A 22,217-nucleotide genomic window follows, 5' to 3' on the forward strand; every position below is an offset into this window, starting at 1 on the left:
TTTTTTCGTTGTCACCTCAGAACCTATTCATAGCTTTCAGACACATATCATTAAGCAAACTACTACCATCTACCAATGGAGATACACTGGCTAGCTAATGTTATGTTTGTTGTTACCGATAAGCGCCGAAGAAGGCGAAATAAAAGTCACATCGACATGATCGGTATCAGAAACCTACTGCCTTGCGATGCACATCGCTTGATATCGCAAGCTAATTGGCAACATCTTTGGCAAGAATGTTTCTATAGTTCACAGACTTTGTACAATGTACTTACATAAGTTTTCTGGCTAAGTAAATTTTCTTTTATTTGACATGGACTGCAAACATGCGGCAAGCGGGCCACCAGATAGTAAGTGATCATCGCCGCTTATGGATATTTGTAGCTCCTGGGGTACTGCCTATATGTTTTCGACCTTGAAGGATCCCGATACCGACCCCGCCGGTCGACAATCTCCCTCAGACGACACCGTGAGCCGAAGTTCAAGCCCTACTCACGCCTCAAGCCTGTTGTCTTAAATTTTGTATCGGGTGAAGGTGAGAGTCCTCAACGCTCCCCATTTGTCCGCCCAAGTAGTTCATGCCATCTGCGGTAAATCTACAATTAATCAGGTCAAGAAAACCTTACGTCAGTGTTCTCTGGAGTCCGAACAGTCCAGAGCACGTCGAGGGCGTGGTTCTCTGACTTCTCGCGACACTCGTCGATGGTGGTCGAGTCGATGACGCCGCTGAGGCCGGACAGCTCCTGGTAGCAAGCGTCGGGAATGCTGTCTGTGGAGGGAGGTGCTCTTGAGATACGGTGAATGAGGTAATCAAGAGATAAAGAAGGTAACTAATTATTCATAAGCTCATGACTAATCCCAATTGGAGTAGTTAGAGGTACATCCATCGCAAGATGAACTTAGCTGTCTGTTAGACTATAATGGTCGAGAGCCAACTGTATTAGTAAAAACTGCACTTAAGACAAATTAATAACTCATTGGGGCAAGTCCAGGTCAGGGTCAGGGTTTGATTGAACCGGCGTTACCCGCGTGAGAAGCAAATTGGTGTATCACAGGACCACACTAACGATAGAATTAATAAGACAATAAAGACACGTCAAAAAAATAATAATGTAATACTTACGGCTAGTGGCCGCACAGAACTCGACTTTGATGGTGAATCCTTCGTACTCGATGGTCTCGTCTGAGTGGAACTTGAGCCACATGAAGGGCCCTGTGGAGACCACTTCTGTTGGGAACACGTCGCCGCAGAACTTGCCTAAGAGCTTCGCGTACCCTGCTTTGCCGTCGCGAATCTGCAACAATGGATATCTGGTTTATAAACCTGATTTTTATAACCGACTTACAAACGGTGGAGATTATTTCAAACAAAACATTTACAACAGTGAAATATATTATATGTGTACTTTAGAACTATGTCGCATTAACATAATATTTATGTAATGATATAATTTTTATTTACAGACTCAAACCCAATAAAATAAGAAAATAATATTGAAATTAAATTTAAGTAAGTTACAATAAGATAAAAGAAAAGTCGTAAAATCAAATTGTGAATATATTAATTTCAAACTTAAAATTCCAAAATCAAAATATTAAAATTAATTTATTATTTATCTTAATTATTTCAAGTTTGAGTGCGGTGCAACATCATCTAGTTTCATTTACTTATAGTTTTTGTCAAATAAGTTAGATGACGACATGGTTTTAAAATAAATACATTATTTTTTGGCCTTGAAAGTACTTATACATATATTTATTTTGTGTACACTTACCTCCAAAAAGTCGTACTGACACTTGGCATGGTACTCTATGTGGAAGACGTCTATAAACGTCAGTTTTATAACCTGGTTCTCGTTAGCTGGAACAGACAACTTTGATTTACTCGCCATAAGTGTCAAGAGAGATATAGTCGAGGGGGCTTCTTTTTACTTAATTTATATACCTTTCGGGATTTCTGCTGCGTTTTTCCTTATCCTGAATCTTACGAAAATACGCGTATTTAGACTGCTTGAAATATTATGCATGTGGAGGTAGGGCAGGAAAATTTGTTCTAAACAGTAAGGTATTACGAATGCGTGTTAATTCATTGATTTTATTCAAAAATATTTATTCTTCAAAATTGGCTTAGATAGTTAACGCCCTTTTGAAAGTCAAAAATTAAATTAATACATATTATGTCACTGGCTGTAAAACTACTACCACATCGGAAGCTGTATCGCTGAGGGAAAGACGTGGCCAGAAAACCTCCCAGCACAGGGCCCTAGTCCTACTGTTTCATGTTTTCCTTTCTTTGTTTTAAGTCCAGTTTGCATTACATATAAACTTAAATACAATGGTATTCCAATTGCAGACGGTGTAAGGATAGTGAAAAATAAAGAGAGTTTATGTGACTTATTCACAGAAACAGTGTTTTATGATAATTGTTAGCTGTGTTTACCTTTAATTGGTTACGCATTTAGAATAATACTTATGTTTGTTGAATAAGCGTAGTAATAATGTTGTAACTGTTGGTAAACCTAAAAAACAAAAATGAGCTCCCTGACAGAAGCTGGCCTGTCCACATACGCAGCACCCGATCAATAGGCATTAACTGGCACTTTTACATTCCATAAAAAAACAACATAAGCTCACAACATAAGACTATATCCCAATCGGGATGGTCAGAGGTTCACAAGATGAACCTTAGTGAACCAGCTTTCTGTTAGACCAACGATGGTGAGCCAATGGCCAGAAATTTTCCAATTCTAATATTTGAGGACATTACAAGATCAGCAACCCTAATTAGGAAATCTAGTGGGGCTAAACCTTGAAATACTGACATAAGTACAGTAAGTACCTAGTAAGTTTTGGTAGCCATACGATTCTAACCTCCAAGATATAATTGGTTGCGGAAACAATGTTGATTTTGATAGAGATGCAGACCATGAACTTAACAAAACAAAAATCGACTTTCTTTGTACTGCGATAGTGATAATAATTCCATTTGCCATTCCTCTCTTCTCTCCGCCAAATCCTTCACCTCCTGATACGACACGACCTGCACCTTCTCTTTTATATGTTTCATAAACGTTCTCCTAGGTCTACCCCTTCCTCTCTTTCCTTCAATTTTTCCTTCTATGATATTTTTTATAAACGAATCGTGTCGTATGGTGGCCAATCATATTTCCTCTCCGGATCTCCATAGTCTTTATTATGGTTCTTTTTTCTTCTACTCTTTCCATATGAAACGGAAAATTATGACAGTGCGTACGATACGGAATAATGTCGATTTGCTGACGCCTTAAAACGTGGAGCTTCATAACATAAATAACCTAATAATTTACTAGTTACTATTTTATTGAAAGTTTTTTTATCTAATTCTTTAAAATAAGAAGTATCTACTAGCTTACCTTGAAGTACATGAACACAATCGATATTGCTGTAGTAATTCTTGTCTTTGCCCTGCGTGTCGTGTGGATGTTCTATCTTCATAGACTTCTGGTTCAGAGTGAACGCGTCACAACTGTCTGTGGTCTCTTGCCTTTTCACTCTTTTCAAGAACCTTTCAAACTGAGTCAGATACGTCATTTCTGACATCTTCACACCTGGTATTGTTCCTTTTGAATTTTGACTCCAATGTCTATCTTCCCCGATATATTTAGACGCTATCGTCTTCGTATGGACTTCGTCTTTACCAACTTTTCTACGATCATTCTGTTTGCTTTTATGATTCGGTAGATATTTATGTAGTCCTATTTCCTTATCTGTAAAACTTACATGTTCGACTGGATGAGCTTCTTCATGTCTCGTTTTTATTGCTTCACCTAAATTATCAGACGTTCCTTCGTTGCGTCTACGAAAATGTATAAATTTAACTACAGTTGGTTCTTTAGAAGTTATTTTATGTACATTATTAAAGTTTTCACTTTTTTTGCTGTGAAATCTCTTCTCTTCTCTATAAGGTACATAATCATTTCTTTTTGATTTACCTTCTTTAAATTTGGAGTACGATTTCGAGTTTGGTTTTTCTGTGGTTTGAAAGACAACATTGTCTTTGCTTCTAAATTTGTTAATGTCGTATTCTAAGTTATGTTCTACGTTGTAGCTATCACTATTGGTCCGAGTCATACTGAGGTCGATTCTGCTAACATCGTGGATGATGGGCATGTTGTGTTGCGTATGCATTGCGTGCTCGCTGGCAGGATCAGCTGTTTGTTCCGATGCTGTGCCGAAGATGGAACAAACTGGAACAAAAGAGATTATAATTACATTCGTTGCACATATATCAGAATATGGGATTAGAGTTTACGGAGTTTGGATAAAAGTATAGTTGACTGAACCTTTATAGGCGATTAATGCATAATGTTAATGAATGAAAGGCTAATGACCCGCGGTCTGTATTCTAGAACGTGTTAAGAATTATTGCTTAAAAATATTATAATACCACTGAAAATGTATTTCAATATTATTATTTTTAAGAACTTCTATCCTTCTGCTGAGCCTTTTCTTACATTTTCTCAGCTGTACAGGTTGAAAAAGTGCAGTAGTATTAGGCGGATGAGACGTTCGACAAAAAATATATTTATGTAAAAGTTTACTCAAAGTGTAACATGTTATTAACTGAATAAACATATTTTTGAAATTGAGCTAAGGTACACAATAGGTGCATAATTTCGTGACCATACAGATAGTTGTATAAACGCTTTAAGCGATTAGGCCGCCATTTAAAAGTCTTTTGTAAATATTTCTTTATATTTTGGTGCTATAAAGTATGTTTGAATTTTGTATAGTTGCTATTACTGTCTGGCGTTCTAATGAAGTACTTATTTATATGATTGTAATAAGTAAATATTTGTTTGGAAGTCTGAAAATACTATTAACTGAAGGACTCTTATCAGAAAATTGCTTTCGTTAACTGTTGTTCGGACACGCGTCGATAAATCATCTTACGTGATCGTTGTACCGGGATTACTTTTATTATTAATGTACTATATTGGGGTATATCCATATAATGTGGTGGACAGAAGCATTGAAACAAGTTTTGAGACGAATTCCTTAGGCCACGAATGAACTACTAGTGACTGAGGCAGTCAGTCAGCCGCTAACTGTGAGTCACAGGACACGGCCTAAGATGAATTTGATGAACCTCATGATTTGGTAAAAAGGTTCCTCTCAGACGACGCCCTGAGCCGAGGTTCGAGCCCAACTCGGCACCCTCAGGCCTGTTGTCTTAAACGTTGTACCGGGTGAGAGCCTTCAGCGCTCCCCATTTGTCCGGCCAAGTAGTTAATGCCATCTGTGGCAAATCTACAATACGTCACGTCAAAAAAATAGGTGAAAAGGAATCACAATCGCACATAATTGGATAGCTTCCTAGGTCATGAATAAATTATAAAAATCTGATAACAAAATAAAGACCGATCTAAAAGTAACAACTGAATTTATTTATGTATGTTAATAAAGAAAAATGTAATTATATATGCGACATTTTGTCACGTTTTTCTATGACGTCACAGGTTGCCTTTTCATACAAATTCCATAGTAATTTCGTGGTCTGACGTTTACTGAAAAGTAACTGATTTGACTAGTTGGAAACTACTATATTGCCCATCAGTTAGAAATGACGCAATCCCTCTGTCGGTTTTTACGACACGCCCGGGAAGACAAGCAGCTGAATATGTTATATATTCTCTATTCGCTTACGAAGCAGGAAAGGAAAGCAAACATAGGTAGCTTTTAGTTTTTAATCCGTTTGTTTTAGGCCTTTCACAGAGCTTTTGAATTAAGCGCGAGTACTCGTTTTAATCCCCGTTTTAAGTTCGTTTTTTTTAATGACGTACTTATCCCTATTGTAGTTTAACCTCAAACGTCATTTACTACCTCTTTAATAAATTTTTTTGACGTAACTTTTTGTAGTTTCACCGGCGTGCGTGTACGAAACGAGATGAAAGTGAAGGAAGCAAGAGAAGTGTGTCAGGATCGAAGCAAATGGAATTCCATAGTCTCTGCTTACCCCGGTGCGAAATAGGCGTGAGTTTATGTATGTATATTATTGTAGATTTGTCAACAAATATGGAGTGCTGGAGTCGAGTTACTTGTATGTATAACAAAACATTTATGGGCCATGTCGTAAAATCCGACAGAGGGATTGTGTCCTTTCTAACATGGTGGACATTATGGGTGATAGGCTGATCCCTTATCACCATGAGGTTCACCATATCCATCTTAGGACTTCGTATCAACAGTGGCTGTAAGTTGTCTTTGATTAGTTGCAATTCTGCCCACCCCATTAGCAATAATGGGCGTGAATTTACGTATCCGATATCTGTATGTAGATTGTTTCTAAGATTGACTGATTTATTTAATTAGTTGTTGTTGCTGTTAGAAATACCAGGGAAGTACAATGAAGTATGTACGGTCACGAGTACTAATATGTATTTACTTTGAAACCATGTCACAGTAACTTTTTTGACAAATTAAACCGTAAATCTCATTAAATGTCAATTATGATAGTGCGACAGGGTTCTAAAGTGAGTACATGATATTGCTCATAACTGTATGTACAGACATGAGTGATAATTCATAAACTGATTCTGTCTGATCTCTGATTTTGACTTTCTGTTTTGTTCTCAAGTTACGAAATAAAATTCGAGTAGATTACGCCGCAAATTCGTAATAGTAAACTCACCTACAATCAGTTAAAGTATTGGGTGAAATGACCACTAATAATCTGAAAAGCTGACAACTCACCTGCTGGGTGAGTTTACAGTGGATGCGTTACCAATGGTCCCACGTGAGCACCCTGTCGCACTATCATATTTGACATTTAATGGAGACTTACAGTTTAATTTGACAAAAAAGTAATGTGACATGGTTTCAAGTAATCATTTCATGATGTGTGGTGATAGCCAACTTAAGTTGGCCATATCGTTGAAACGTCAAAGTTTAATGATATTTCAATCAACGTTAGGCCATATCGTTAATGCAGGCGGTGTCCATGCTATGTGGTGTAATAAAAATGCAAATAGTCGATTAATTTCTTAGTTTAAAAAATGATGTACCTATTCGATATGGAAAATTGTACAATTACATTGATTCATCGTTTATAATATCAATCAAGTTTTAAATATAATCGACACCAGCGCCACTACCGGTGGATAATGTTACTAATTTTACGATATGATTACCAACGTTTGGCCATATCATGAGGTAATCATGCATTTAGTTGCTGATATCGTTAAACGTTTTGTGTTCATTGATCTGGCCAAACTACATCATGATGTGGCCAACGTGTGACATTCTATTTCATGAAATAATATGACCATTGCATGAAATGGTCGAACACATCATGAAATGATCAATTTTAAGATCTGACCACGATAATACATATTAGTACTCGCGACCGTAGGTAGTATCCATGCAGAAACATAACTTAGCAAAGTTGTATGACTGTGTATGTGTGTGTATCGTAACAGCGTGTAGTGTTGAATTAATGATAAAGTGCTGAGTCCCCGTTAGGCAGCACAGGCGTGATGCCATTGAGACTGGTTTTAAGGACCACCTTTAGGGATGGGTAGTGGCTGGTGCGACCGATATCCGATTATTTTTTTACATAATTTATTTTTCACTTACGATTCCGTGAGAGCCGTGGTAACCCAGTTGGTAGAATCCTTGCCTCTCACTTTGAGGTCGCAGGTTCGAATCCAGCACAGGCCTAAACCAATGTCGAATTTATTTTCCAATTCATATTTGGATCATAAATGATTATCACGTGCTCAGCGGTGAAAGAAAACATAACCTGTATTTGGCTGGTTTCCCTTGGAAAATAATTTAAAAAAAAACACTAAAATTTTCATGAATTTTCCGACAGGAAATTCCACTTGATACCGACTAAAAATCATGGTCTGAATCATCCCCTCAGTATTCGTTACGATGTCACTAACACCCTGTATTATGTTACGTAACAGGCAAGCGAGTTGCCGCATCCATCGTTACCAACTAGAGTCGGCCCTCGGAAGTCGTTACTGAGACGTCTCGCCTCAACGGACACAATTACACTTGTTACGCGACAAGTGCTCGCGGAATCTTTTCACATCTTCCCTGTCTTTGAGGTGCTGTTATCCACCCTCGTACGTGTAGGTAGAATATACCTACATGACACGTCTGATGTTGCATGTTCTATGTTGAATGAGGGCCCTGTGCTAGGAGGTTTTCTGGCCACGTCTTTGGTGTGGTAGTAGTTTTACAGCTAGTTACATAATATGTAATTTAATTTTTGACTTTAAAAAAGCGCTAACTTTGTAAGCCAATTTTGAAAAATAAATATTTTTGAATTTTGAATTTTTCGAAGTTTTAGACGCACAGATATTATTATTATGAACCATTATAGTTAACAGAATGTAAGTTCACGACTATATCCCAGTTGGGGTAGTCAGTAGTACATCCATCGCAAGATGAACTCAGTAACCGACACCTCACCGACCTTTCTGTTAGACCAGCGTGATAGGTGGTGAGAGAGTTTTTTTTTTAAAGGCGCGATAAGGCTTTGTTCCCGGTTACTACTTACTGATGTTTGGCGGCTCAATAATAACCCTGACACCAGTGTTGATGAGGTTAGTAATTCACCTCACAACCCACACGATAGTCTTCTATTTTTTTTATTGTCATTTTAATTTGTACCTAGTTAAGAATCTTTTGGAATAAAATATAATTTGTGTTTTTAAAATTTTCGTTTTAGCGTTTCGTAAAAAGTATCTAATTTGACTAGGTTGTCAAGTAGCCTAATATTGATTGATTGATAAAATTGAAAATAATGGCGCGTGGGTACCTAATAGGCTTGAGTTTATGTACATGTCTCTGTTTTAGTCTATTTCTATATGTCTTATGAAAACTCTCATCTTCGTTAAAAGTGTTATTATTTGCTCCACTTTAAAAAAAAATAATTACGGTGGTTTTAACTGAACTGTTTAAGTTAAAATTTATACTCATAAATTCCTTACTTTTCTTATTTTTATGCTTGCTGTGTAATTTTAATTTTACTTGATTTTTTAATACTTACCCTTAATTGTATAAGTTATGTACGCTGTAATTGTCATATATATTAGTCACAATATCGTAACCTTCTAAATGTAAACATGTTTTAATGTATGTGATGTGGATGTACTTTATCAATGAATAAATAAAAACTTATGCCTGCGTCCCACCGGGGTACGCAGAAACCATGGAATATTATGTGTTATTCTTTTCTTTTTTAAGAGTTTTAAGTTCTTTAAAAGTCTCATTATCCGAACCTCCTTCGTGCCCGGCTCTAGACCAGCGAGTGTCCCCGGGGAGCCGCCCCAGGCCGCGCTAATTTATGCATTGCTCATTCTGCGCACTCACCGCCGCCCGCGCTGACACGAACGTCAAAAATTAAACTCACAATTTGAGACCGCAGGACGTTGACTTTGGTGCGATTTTAGAGTTTACTATGTTGAAATCTAGCACATAACATCAGGGGGGTTAAAATGGCCACATCCAAACAATTCATCTAAAAAAGCACTATTGCAATTTGACATTTGTTTCCATTGTGGACTTACTTTTATACGCGCAAATGGACTTTTTTTGGCGGAAACGGGAACGGGACAGTTGCTTTCTTCATTAAATAATCTAAATAATTAATACGATGTGGTGTTTTGTGGTTGATTATCGCATTAAGTTAGTCGGAAAACATTTGCGACAGTGTTATTATATCGGAATATTCAATAAACAAAGTGTATCTAATCTATCTATTTTCGCTTCGTGCCAATAAGCCGCTTCATAACTTGAAAGTTTATGCGGACTTTTGAGTTAATTCGTTTGGGGTTCGGAGTAGGAGTCTGCTCCGAGGGTGGGGGCTTAGGTTTCATAATTCATCGTCATCACCTTTCATCATTTCATTAATCATCAAGAAAAAAGAAACGTAAGACATGGCTGTATGGGCATAGTTCCCTTTGCCTTACCCTTCGGGGAAAACCAAAACAAAAAAAAATGCGCAAATGTCGTAAAGCCGTGGGTGCCGGCTGTTAGCCGTAAAAACACCTCCATCAACTCGCAATGGAGCAGCGTGGTGGAGTATGCTCCTCAGGTTGATTGAGGGGAGGCCTGTGCCCAGCAGTGGGACGTATATGATATGAATAACTCATTGGTACAAGTCCAGTACCGGGGATCGAACGGGCGCTTCCCGTTTGAGAAGCAAGTCGGTGAACCAGTACGGCCACGAGTACTAATATCGTCGCTGGAAATTTCAATTGCTGTAAGGGACATTTGGTCAAATTTTTTTTATTGCATTTTTCGATAGAGCTTGTTTTTCTCCATCGATTGATACATTTGAAATACCAATAGCTCTCATATTTTTTATTTTATTAACGATTGAATTTTCTGATATTTTTGAATAAAACGGCGTAAAGGACCCAAGATTTTGAAAGTATGACGTATATCTCATACATATGTATACACTTTAAAACCATGTCACATTAACTTTTTTGACAAATTAAACGGTAAGTCTCATTAAATGTCAAATATGATAGTGCGACAGGGTTCTAAAGTGGGTATATGATATTGCTCATGACTGTACAGTGATTTTTTTTTTTTTGACGTGACTTATTGTAGATTTGCCGCAGATGGCATTAACTACTTGGCCCGACAAATGGGGAGCGCTGAAGGCTCTCACCCGGTACAACGTTTAAGACAACAGGCCTGAGGGTGCCCAGTTGGGCGCGAACCTCGGCTCAGGGCGTCGTCTGAGAGGAAAAATATTTGAAAGAATTAATCGACCCTAGTGGGTCGATAGCGATAAGCGCTGAATGAGGGAAATCGTCGACCACGCCGGCGGGGTCGGTATCGGGGTCCTGAAGTGTCCTGAGGTGTCGCGAGCTGATTGGCTGCCTCTATGGCTAGAGTAATCGACTGTACAGTGAGTTTGTGTATCTATGTAGGTATAATATTTTGATGACTTCAGAAGTTTTGCAGACTGTTCAAATAAAAGAAGACAAAGGTACCTTTTAAAGTTTGTCACCGTATTGGCTGCTCTGTAAAAGGTCATTGACCTCTGCAAACATTTGTTCTCACAAGTGAAAATAATGCAAATTCAACGCTAATGAAATTACTGTAAACAGAGAGAGAGAGAGAGATATTATAAAGTTAGTGATTATTTAGAAGATATGAATGCATGGGATTAACTGTCTGAGAACTGATATTAGGCAGCTAAATTACTCAATTGTATAAAAATATTTTATTCAAAAATTCAAAAATATTTATTTTTCAAAATTGGCTTACAAAGTTAGCGCTTTTTGAACGTCAAAAAAATTTAATTACAAAAAAAATATTATGTAACTAGCTGTAAAACTACTACCACATCGGAATCTGTGTTATGTTTATGTGAATGACCTTCAACAAGTTTATCCTTGATAATGATAATAGTAAGTAGAATATTATTATAGTGAGTAGTCGTTACATGATGTCAGGGGCCTTTGGCGGTTCAATAATAACCATGATACCAGGGTTGATAAGGTTGGTAGTCCACCTCACAAGCCACACGATAGAAGAAGAATAAAGATAATTACGTTGAATAAATAATTTTGATCTGATTCGAACTTGCGACCCTAGAACACAATCCACGCTTCTCACTAAGCCATCTCGGCTCCAGACACATTAATCTAGCTGTAAATACTTTAAATAAAAATCATTGCAAAATAAATTGCACTCTAACGCAATTTACGCGACTTTAATTCCAGCATTCGCTTGCAGGCTGATGTAATTTGTCTTGCAATGGAATAAAGTTTAATTTGCAGTAATTTCGTCTGCGCTGAATTTGCATAAAATTTCTGTGAGATCGAATTTTAATGATTGTGGCGAATGAAATTGTATTTTGACTTCCATTGGTGACATAAGCTCTAGACTCGAGCTGTTACTCGAGCCAATGAATCAGGAGCTTCCTAATAAACTTCTTTTGCCAGGGGCAAAATTTTGATGATTTTATCATAGAGGCATGCCGGTTCGTACTAAACCTTTTCTAAGGAATCTTTTCCAATTTAGATCCTGAGGTATGATTTTTTTAGCCTCTGACGTATGGCAACACTGTGGTCGACGCTGACAAACTTTCAGTATTTTAAAAGATAGAAAGAAAAGTTCTTAGCGTGGGCCACCTAAAGCATAAGATACCCTATACCTATTCTCCTATCCTAGTCAAACAAGAGGAAGGGGGGGTAGACCTAGGATAACATTTATGAAATAAATAAAAGAGAAGGTGCAGGTCGTGTCGTATCGGGAGGTGAAGGTTTTGGCGGGAAGAAGAGAGGAATGGCGATTACTCCACCGACAAGAGCGCAGCTCTTAAATAGAGAGAGAGAGAGAGAGAGTCAAACAAGAATCTTTTTATTATGTACGTAGGTATATCACTAATTTTACAACGTTTTTTTACGATTATTTTCTGCATGCATTATTTATTATTTGTAAACAACGTTAATGAGTTCGGTTACCGTATCCGCGGTTTCCTCTATCAGGGTTTTAGCTGAAAATCAGCGATTTGCTCGAAAGCAAATACTTGCGTTGAGCTATGACCGTTTTGCGGTGCAGCACACATACATAGCTGGCGTGTGTTAAACATTTTGTATGTGGTGTGTATTGTTGTTAATTTGTATGGTATGCATGTGTGACTGTAGACCAAATAAATGATATATCCATCTATCTATTCCTACGATATCTATTAGTATTTGTCCTGCTTGCACTCCGCGCGCAATTCTCACTCCTTAGCAGATAACGACCGTTCCAAACTAGTAAGATCCAGAGAGGGTGAGGTCAGCCCTCGATACGAATGGGTGCGGGCAGAGAGTTGCTCTTCTATACGTAGTATTATTCTATATTCTATGCCTAAAGCCTAAAGCCGACAAACCTCACAGCCTTTGTTAATCTCTCTTTCATTTCTTCGTTTATCAGAGGCAAAAATATCGAACCAACGACCCAAATACGTCACAATGCCACGACTTGTTCCCTGGACTATAGCTTTCGAATTCCCCAAAGCAGGGAAAGGCTTAAAACTAGCAGTTATGCTGTACCCAGACTGGACTAGACCTTTTTGCTTTTGGCAGCTTTCCGATCGTGAACAGGGACAAAGAAAAAACCTTCTCCAAAAATAGTTCGTGACAGGTCAAGTTTTTTTAGAGAGGCGACTGTCATCTGCCTTTCCAGCCTAAAGGAAAAACCAGCCCAATAGAGTAGGGACTTCTGCGAAACACATTTCTTACTTTCATGTTTTTCAATCAATCAATAATACTTTATTGCACAACAACATATACAAAGGACATAAACATACGAATAAAACATAAGCACAATAGGCGGCCTTATTGCTAAACAGCAATTTCCGCCAGGCAACCTTAGGGTGAAAGAAGATTATTCATTGGAGCACAGGCTGGTGCAATAAACATATAATGATATATATATATATATATATATATATATATATATATATATATATATATATATATATATATATATATATATATATATATATATATATTATATTATTTCTTTAGATAAGTATATATTATTTATTATTCTTTTTTTTGTATATATATTTATATAAACAAACACACATATATACACGCATACATAAACATACATACAAATAGCCTATACAATATAATACATATTATAACACAATACAATATAATACATATACGGTTTTTCTTCGCCGTTAAATACAATACATGACATTAAGTACTTGTTTTATATAGATGCCGAGCCCGCCGGCGTGGTCCGCCACGCGACCATTCTCAAACGGGGTGTGTCGGTTCGAACCCCGGTACTGGACTTGCGCCAAATGAGTTATTAATTTATCTTAAGTACAGTTCTCACTAACACAGTTTGGCTTGACCATTATACTCGTAGACGGCGATACGGCTCACCACCTATCACATTGGTTGATGTTTAAGTTGGTTAAGTGAGCTCGGTGAGGCGAGGGTACATTTTTTTTTATTTATTGTTGAAAAATTTTTACGTAATGATACAATTGAATCGCATTGCTAAACCTTGCAGGTTTGTCTCAATGCAATATTCCGCTATTGTTACAGTTTGTACTTCAGAAGTATACCACTAATTAATTACACTATTCAACAAATAAAGTACACATGTCAAACGCCAAACGCATACATGGACGAAAGAACCGGTAGAATAGGTAATTCACCACATAAGTTCATCTTGCGATGGACTCCGTCATCAACGCTTATCTGTCTCAGTCCACTGGATTAATTCTTCTAAAAGGGTGAATCTCAAAATTTCAAGTTTGGTGGCGAAATTTCATATTATTTTTTCGTGAAAAATTGGGTTCCGACATGAAAAAGATCCAAAAGGGTCCTCGGTTCCGACATGGAAAAGGAATTTTTCAATTCCCAATTTTCCCAATTTCCCCAATTTTTCACGAAAAAATTATATGACAGTCGCCACCAAACTTGACACATTTTGATATTCACCCAAAATATAATCCTCTAAGAGGACGCCCTGAGCCGTGGTTCGCGACTAACTGGGCACCCTCAGGCCTGTTGCCTTCAATGTTGTATTGAGAGCCCTTAGTGCTCCCCATTTGGCTGGCAAATTAGTTCATGCCATTTGCGGTAAGTAAATTTACAACACACAAACACACTAAGTCACGCGTTTTCTCAACTTAAAAGATAACACTAATATGGTGAAAGACCCTTAGTTTTGGCGGTAGCTACCTAAGTACCTAACCAATGTATTAGTTAACATTTTCAAGGACAGAACGTCTACAGACGTTCCGATTCCAAGGTGTCATACTACCTACTATGAACTAACAATGACTCATGGTCTCTGTCCGTGAAAGGGTTAAGTACTTCAAGCCTTTAGCAGGCATCAACAAGAAAAACAACATTGCATAGAAATCCTATTACAATTTTTATAATATTTGAGATCCCTATTTGCTAAAGCGATATCCGATAGTCCCCATAGGGCTTGTATCAGGGTTCGATATTTTTCCACGCCGGGTCTGATCTGGTTTTAATAAAACCCCCTAATGCGGCCCTGGCGCGCTGCCAGCACCAGCTGCGCGGTAATGCATTAATAAAATACGGCCCTGTAATAACTACAACCTGGTTGCAAGGTTGGCCAACCTTGGTTTACGGGATATTGAAATTGGTAGGATTATAAGTACACATATGAAATTAAACTCACCTCAGTTAAATTGTACCACATATACTTTCTACTCAAAAACAATAACAATTTAAACGCCATATTTGTTCTATACCCTTTCTCCTATACCCTTTGTTGCCTGGAAGAGATTGCTACTTAGCAATAAGGCCGCCTATTGTACTCTTTCTATTTCTCTTTTGTTTTGTATTTTGTATTTTCCTGTTACTGACTCTTTAAATAAAGAAAAAATCCTCAACCAATACTTGAGCAAGCGCTATAAAATAAGAAATCAGTTTCTTATTACCTCTTTATCTCGAATCATATCTCCGAGTGATAAAGTCGTAGCTATAAATAAACTGTTGAAATGGAATTGAGAAAATATTACATTGCTGCTGGAGAGAATACCCTCGGATTGTGAACCAAATAGCGCTTTAGAGATCTAATCTATCGCGGTGAAGGAGACACGAGAGAAATGATTTTGATTTGTCTTACATATAAAACTTAAACAGCCTATATACGTCCCACTGCTGGGCACAGGCGTCCCCTCAATCAACCGGAGGGGGTTTGGAGCATACACTATCACGCTGCTGCACTGCGGGTTGGTGGAAATGTTTGGGCTAGCAGCCCGGGACCCTGTGGTCTAGTGGTTAGAGCGTTGGGCTCACGATCTGGAGATCCGGGTTCGATTCCTGACGGGGACATTGTGGAAATCGCTTTATGAGACTGCCCTTTGTTTGATAAGGACATTGCAGGCTTGAATCATCTGATTGTCGGAAAAAGTAAAATGATTCCGTGCTTCGGAAGGCTCGCTAAGCTATTGGTTTGTCTTATTATTATTTTTTCAATAATATGGGCTCGCGTTTTACCACAATCTCACCTGAAGATAAATGACGATGTGGTTTAGAGTGGATCATGCTTACCTAGCAAATACCTATTCACTCTAGCCTTGACTTCTAGATTATAACAGGTTGGAAAAGCAGATGACGGCAGACCGTTCCAGTCCTCTGCTGTTCGCATAAAAGGAAGAGGCCAAAACTTTAGTGCCGTTTGGTGGTATATCCACAAAATCATCATCCCCCTAGCATTGTCCCGGTTTTCACAGGGTCCGCTTACCTAACCTGAAGATTTGACAGGTCCGGTTGTTTACAATATTGGTACTTGTATAATATTGGTACATTTTCCAATTTCCTGAATTATGTAACGTTACATAACTCAGGCAGGGTGCAATGTACCTTGTCAAGCCAAAAACATCAAGCCCAGGGGTCACTGACCGGAAGCATCACATTTAATAACCCTGTGACGCGGCAGAAAAAATAATATTGTTGCGCTCATATGGCAACCCGTTTATTTATTATGTGCGGCAAGTTTGCGCATGGCAACTCTGGTAATAAAATGCAAGGACCGCGACAAATGTTGTGCTACTAAGATTTATAACTCACGCAATTCTCGCTTTTACTTACTTATCTTTTTTTTTTAATTAGGTCTCAGTTCATTTCTACTGTACTTATTTGTAAACTGAAAGAGCGATGATCCACCCAGGCTCTTTCGACTTATGGGAGACAATAGCAACTTCTATGTATGAAAAAAACTATAATCGTAAAAAAAATACAAGGTGTTAGTGACCCCAAGGGGGATGATTCAGACCATAATTGTGAGTTGATATCAAGCATAATTCCTGTCGGAAATTTCATGAAAATTTTTGGGTTTGCGACGGAAAATTCTACTTGATATTAGCACATAGTCATGGTCTGAATCATCCCTCAAAGTTTTCGTTACGATGATAGTAACACACTGTATATTCTTATCAGTATTATACCAGTATTTTGAACTGTCTTTTTTTTATCCTCCGAAAAAGAAAGGAACGTATGCCTGACAACTGTTAATTTTAAAATGAATGAGTGAATGTCACAATATCCCGGATTAATTGAATAGGTGTACCAGCGATTGGCGGCTCTACGTATATAATAACCCTGACACCAGGGTTGACGAAGTTGGTAATTCACCTCACAACCTATACGACAGAAGAAGAAGTGTCGACAGAAAAAATAATTCGGATGATTCAAATTAATTCGAATGTATATTTTTCTCTTTTCTACAATCGAATAATTTGAATACTCGGACTAAATGATTATGCTAGAAACAATAGTAGCGCTTCGTTTTTCGCAACAAACTCGTTTAGTTAGAAGTAAGCGTGTTCTGAATTATTATTACGAGGGTTCCTTACAAATTAATTGTCTTCACTAGCGCTTGTTCGCGCTACTGCACCTGCTTTGATCCTCAATCAACACTGGAATTTATCATTATCTCGAACAAAGGTTTTCCCTGATCAAATTCAGGGTATTTAAAGTCGACTAGGTCAAAAGTACTCGAAACTGCTGAGAATCTATGAAGGTTTAAATGAGAGACGGTGTCAGTATCGTGGCAGGTACCTGATAGAATTCTTTGGTCTTTGCCTGCTTCATTGGAAACCATAGCTTAAATATGAATTTTCGTAAAAAAGAGTTTGTAGCAGATCTTTATTTAGAGCGGTAACATACATAAACAGCCTATATACGTCCCACTGCTGGGCACAGACCTCTCCTCAATCAACCGGAGGGGGTATGGAGCATACTTCACCACGCTGCTCCACTGCAGGTTGGTGGAGGTGTTTTTATGACTAATAGCCGACCAACGGCTTAACGTGCCCTCCGAAGCACGGTATCATCTTACTTTTTTGGACAATCAGGTGATTCAAGCCTGAAATGTCCTTACCAAACAAAGGACAGTCTCATAAAGTGATTTCGACAATGTCCCCATCGGGAATCGAACCCGGACCTCCAGATCGTGAGCCTAAAACTCTAACCACTAGACCACGGAGGCTGTTAGAACGGTAAACAAAGTCAATAAAAAACAAATACTTTATGGTCAAAGATAATTTCAACACTTAATGGTTTTTTTTACTCTGTTCCGCTACGTACGGTCACGAGCAGTATACACTTTGGTACCATGTCACATTAACTTTTTTGACAAATTGAACTGTAAGTCTCACTAAATGTCAAATATGTTAGTGCGACAGAGTCCTGAAGTGGGTACATTATATTGCTCATGTCAGCATTCTAAACTCAATAACGCCATCTATGTAATTTTCAAAGAACTTCTTCTGGAAAGTCCCTCGTTTGCTATGATCCAAAGATGAATTCTCGGCATGTCAAGCTACAGATATGCAAATGATGGCGAGGAGTGGAAATCTGTTATACGAGCCCTACATCCCAACAGAGGATACAAGGATTAGAAGACCAGAAACATGATATTATATTTTATGATGGTATATTATTTTGTTTAGGTACTTATATTTTTTTTATTTATTTATTTATTTTAGGTTTGCTTGTGTTTTGTTTTATGTTTTTTCTTTTGTTTCTATAATTATTATGTAGTGTTCTCACTTCCGTAAACTGTTTTTTTCTATCTGTGGTAGCTTGTAATTAGCCTTTATTTATTATTAAGATTTTGATTGTGTAAATAATGCTGTAAGCTCCCCGAATAAAATAAAATAAAATGAATGCAGCAGCCTCCGTGGTCTAGTGCTTGGAGCGTTAGGCTCACGATCTGGAGGTCCGGGTTCGATTCCCGATGGGGACATTGTCGAAATCACTTTGTGAGACTGTCTTTTGTTTGGTTAGGACTTTTCAGGCTTGAATCACCTGATTGTCCAAAAAAGTAAGATGATTCCGTGCTTCGGAGGGCACGTTAAGCCGTTGGTCCCCGCTATTAGCCGTAAAAACACCTCCACCAACCCGCAGTGGAGCAGCGTGGTGGAGTATGCTCCATACCCCCTCCGGTTGATTGAGGGGAGGCCTGTGCCCAGCAGTGGGACGTATATAGGCAGTTTATTTACTCATAAAGACGAATGCAGTGGTTTAGACCCCAAGCCGGCATTGGAACCTATGACACTAAGATGTAAATAGCACGTTTTCCGAACACAGCTATCACTGGTTTGAGGTATAACAATATACAAGTGCAAACAAAACGGAGTCCGGGTAGTGCATAGTATAGCAATGCCCGGGGGCGCATTGGACTGAAAATTGTGGAATAAATACAAAAGAGTTCATCGTCCTTTCTACAGACAGACAAAGTATAATCTATAGGTATATGTAAGCTATCTGCATAGAACAACAGTACTGAGCGCTGTTTACAGTTTGCATGAGACTTTGGTTAAATAAAAAATAATAATTTATTAATAATTAAAACACATAATACCGGGTTCTTATCGTGTCTTCTTCTTCTATCGTGTGGGTTGTGAGGTGGATTACCAACCCCATTAACTCTGTCAGGGTTATTATTGAGCGGCCATAGGCCCCTGACATGACTCATGTAACGACTACGTACTTACATCAGTAAGTAGTAACCGGGTCGAACGGATTAACGTGCCTTCCAAAGCACGGATCATCTTACTTTCGGACAATCAGGTGATCAGCCTGTAATGTCCTAACCAAACTAGGGATCACAAAGTGATTTTTGTGATATTTCCCCACCGGGATTCGAACCCGGGACCTCCGCATTCATTTATAATGACGCTTCAGTTACCTCACCCCCTCTGGGTTTTACTTTGGTCCTAAATGCCTTGGTTATATGACTCTTATTGTAGATGCCGCATATAGCATTAACTACTTGGCCGGCGGTTCTTGCGCCGTGTGGCCTCAATCTTATAATAAAAATAAAAATAATCGGTGTCCGACGTAGCAGGAACCGGCTTGGCCAAGTGTTGCATTTAATTAGGTCAATGGTTTCGAATAGATTAACCTAGGCAACTGGTATAATTGAAAAAGTGTTTTTTTATGTCCTGTTTGCCTTAATTAGCTGACTGGGTAGGTAAATTGATTTGCTAATTTAAAAACTTGAAACGGATGCCGTTAGAGGCTTATATTTCAGACAGCTTTTTGCTTCGAAGTGCTGATATCCTTCTATCGTGTGGGTTGTGAGGTGGATTACCGACCCCATCAACCCTGGTGTCAGGGTTATTACTGAGCCACCATAGGCCCCTGATATGACTCATGTAACGACTACGTACTTACATCAGTAAGTAGTAACCTGGATCAACGGCTTTACGTGCCTACCGAAGCACGGATCATCTTACTTTCGGACAATCAGGTGATCAGCCTGTAATGTCCTAACCAAACTAGGGATCCCTATGGGACTTTTGTGATATGTCTCAACCGGGATTCGAACCCGAGACTTCTAGATTGTGAACCACTGAGGCCGTTTATCAGAGGAGTGCTGGTAATCTGTGCGTTGGCGCAACGGAGCAACAGTGCCCGTGTGGGCACTCACGAATGAATACTAGTTTAATTAAATGCTCCATAAAGTTAGATTTTATTAAAATAATCGCTAGGAAATTAGATTTGTTGTGCAGGTTAACTAAGGCAGCTATAATGTTTCTCTGTCTTTGTACGCTCATAATTATAAACGACATTAAAGGCTCGTAGAATGAGGGCATTTGCTTTTCAGAGTTTGATTAATAATAAAAATAATCGCAGAACAACTACTAAAAGCAACTTTCGCAAAGGCCGGTCATAGGATGGGCGACCACAAAAAACAATTTTTCATCTCGAGCTCCTCCGTGCTTCGGAAGGCACGTTAAGCCGTTGGTTCCGGCTGCATTAGCAGTCGTTAATAACCATCAATCCGCACTGGGCCAGCGGCCCGATATCCCTATCCATCCATAGGGAAGGCCCGTGCCCCAGCATTGGGGACGTTAATGGGCTGTTGATGATGATGACTTCAGGTAACGACCCATAGCATAATACATAACATACCTAATACAAAAAAATATATAAAAATAAAATAAAATTTTAATATAAACACGAAAATAGAGCAGCTTACATCTAATGAAAGTTAAAATTTGCCATTCTCACACCGATGCAAATTCACCCAATACTTCGCAAAGGGGTTGGCGAAATCGGCAGAACAGTTGCCAGAATAGTATTATTGCTATTTCTTATGCGATTCCAAACGGATGCCGTCCGGGCTCTTGGTATGGCGAAGAAGTCGGGAACCCTTGTTGGCGAACATGACCGCGGCAGTCGAAACAAGGTCCGAAAGGCGTCATTGTACTGCACTCGTAAAACGTTGTCCGGCCTTTTTTTTTGACGTGACGTATTATAGATTTGCCGCAGATGGCATTAACTACTTGGCCGGACAAATGGGGAGCGCTCAAGGCTCTCACCCGGTACAACGATTAAGACAACAGCCTGAGGCTATTGGGTCGATAGCGATAAGCGCTGAATGAGGGAAATCGTCGACCACGCCGGCGGGGTCGGTATCGGGGTCCAGAAGTGTTTGGTGTCGCGAGCTGATTGGCTGCCTCTTTGGCTAGAGTAATCGGGTCGTCGGGATCGTATATTACGTCCTTCGAACGCCGATACTATTCAGTACCGTTCCTAAGCGGGATGTATTCGGAAGCCGCAACTACCACGGGATTTGGGTGGTGCGGAGCAGAATCGAAAAAACGTTTTGAAGCTAATTTGAGCCATTGGGCAATGGTTGACAGGTTGTACGACCGTTTTGCAAACTTTATCTTAATACTGATTGACTATTAAATAGTGAGTTAAGGGTAAAGATAAATAATGTAGAAAGCGTTTAGTATAGCTAGAGCGTATGATTGGAGCGTGCACGGTCACGAGTATTAATATGTATGTATACACTTTAAAACCATGTCACATTAACTTTTTTGACAAATTAAACCATAAGTCTCATTAAATGTTAAATATGATAGTGCGACAGGGTTCTAAAGTGGGTACATGATATTGCTCATGACTGTACATGGCAAAGCGCGAGTTGTCAAATTTGACAGACGAGATAAGGAAAGAATGAAAAAAAAAATATTCGACATAATTTTTGTTTTCACATATTAAAACAAAATAAAACAATTATGAATGTATGCCGAAACGGTTCCACTTCAGCATAATGCCATAGCCTAGACTATGACGCTGATTTTTTTTTTCATCTGGAACCGGTAAGGTAATCAGGGAACACGTTAAACAAAAAATGGACACGAAGTCTAAGCACATTTTGAATTTTCTAATTAAGTATATATTTTT

General features: G+C 38.6%; 1 protein-coding gene across 1 annotated transcript in view; it reads right to left on the bottom strand.

The window, feature by feature from the left end:
- LOC126376493 (uncharacterized) overlaps nucleotides 1-22,217 on the bottom strand; it is a 47,844-nt gene that overhangs the window by 8,961 nt on the left and 16,666 nt on the right. The window contains exons 2-5 of the mRNA XM_050023917.1: nucleotides 3,393-4,226; nucleotides 1,776-1,861; nucleotides 1,124-1,295; nucleotides 627-769 (exon numbers count right to left, since the gene is read on the bottom strand). Of these exons, the coding sequence (XP_049879874.1) occupies nucleotides 627-769; nucleotides 1,124-1,295; nucleotides 1,776-1,861; nucleotides 3,393-4,226 (1,235 nt within the window). The remainder of the gene's footprint in view (nucleotides 1-626; nucleotides 770-1,123; nucleotides 1,296-1,775; nucleotides 1,862-3,392; nucleotides 4,227-22,217) is intronic.

The sequence above is a fragment of the Pectinophora gossypiella genome, chromosome 21, assembly GCF_024362695.1.
Source record: "Pectinophora gossypiella chromosome 21, ilPecGoss1.1, whole genome shotgun sequence".
Taxonomy (NCBI): domain Eukaryota; kingdom Metazoa; phylum Arthropoda; class Insecta; order Lepidoptera; family Gelechiidae; genus Pectinophora; species Pectinophora gossypiella.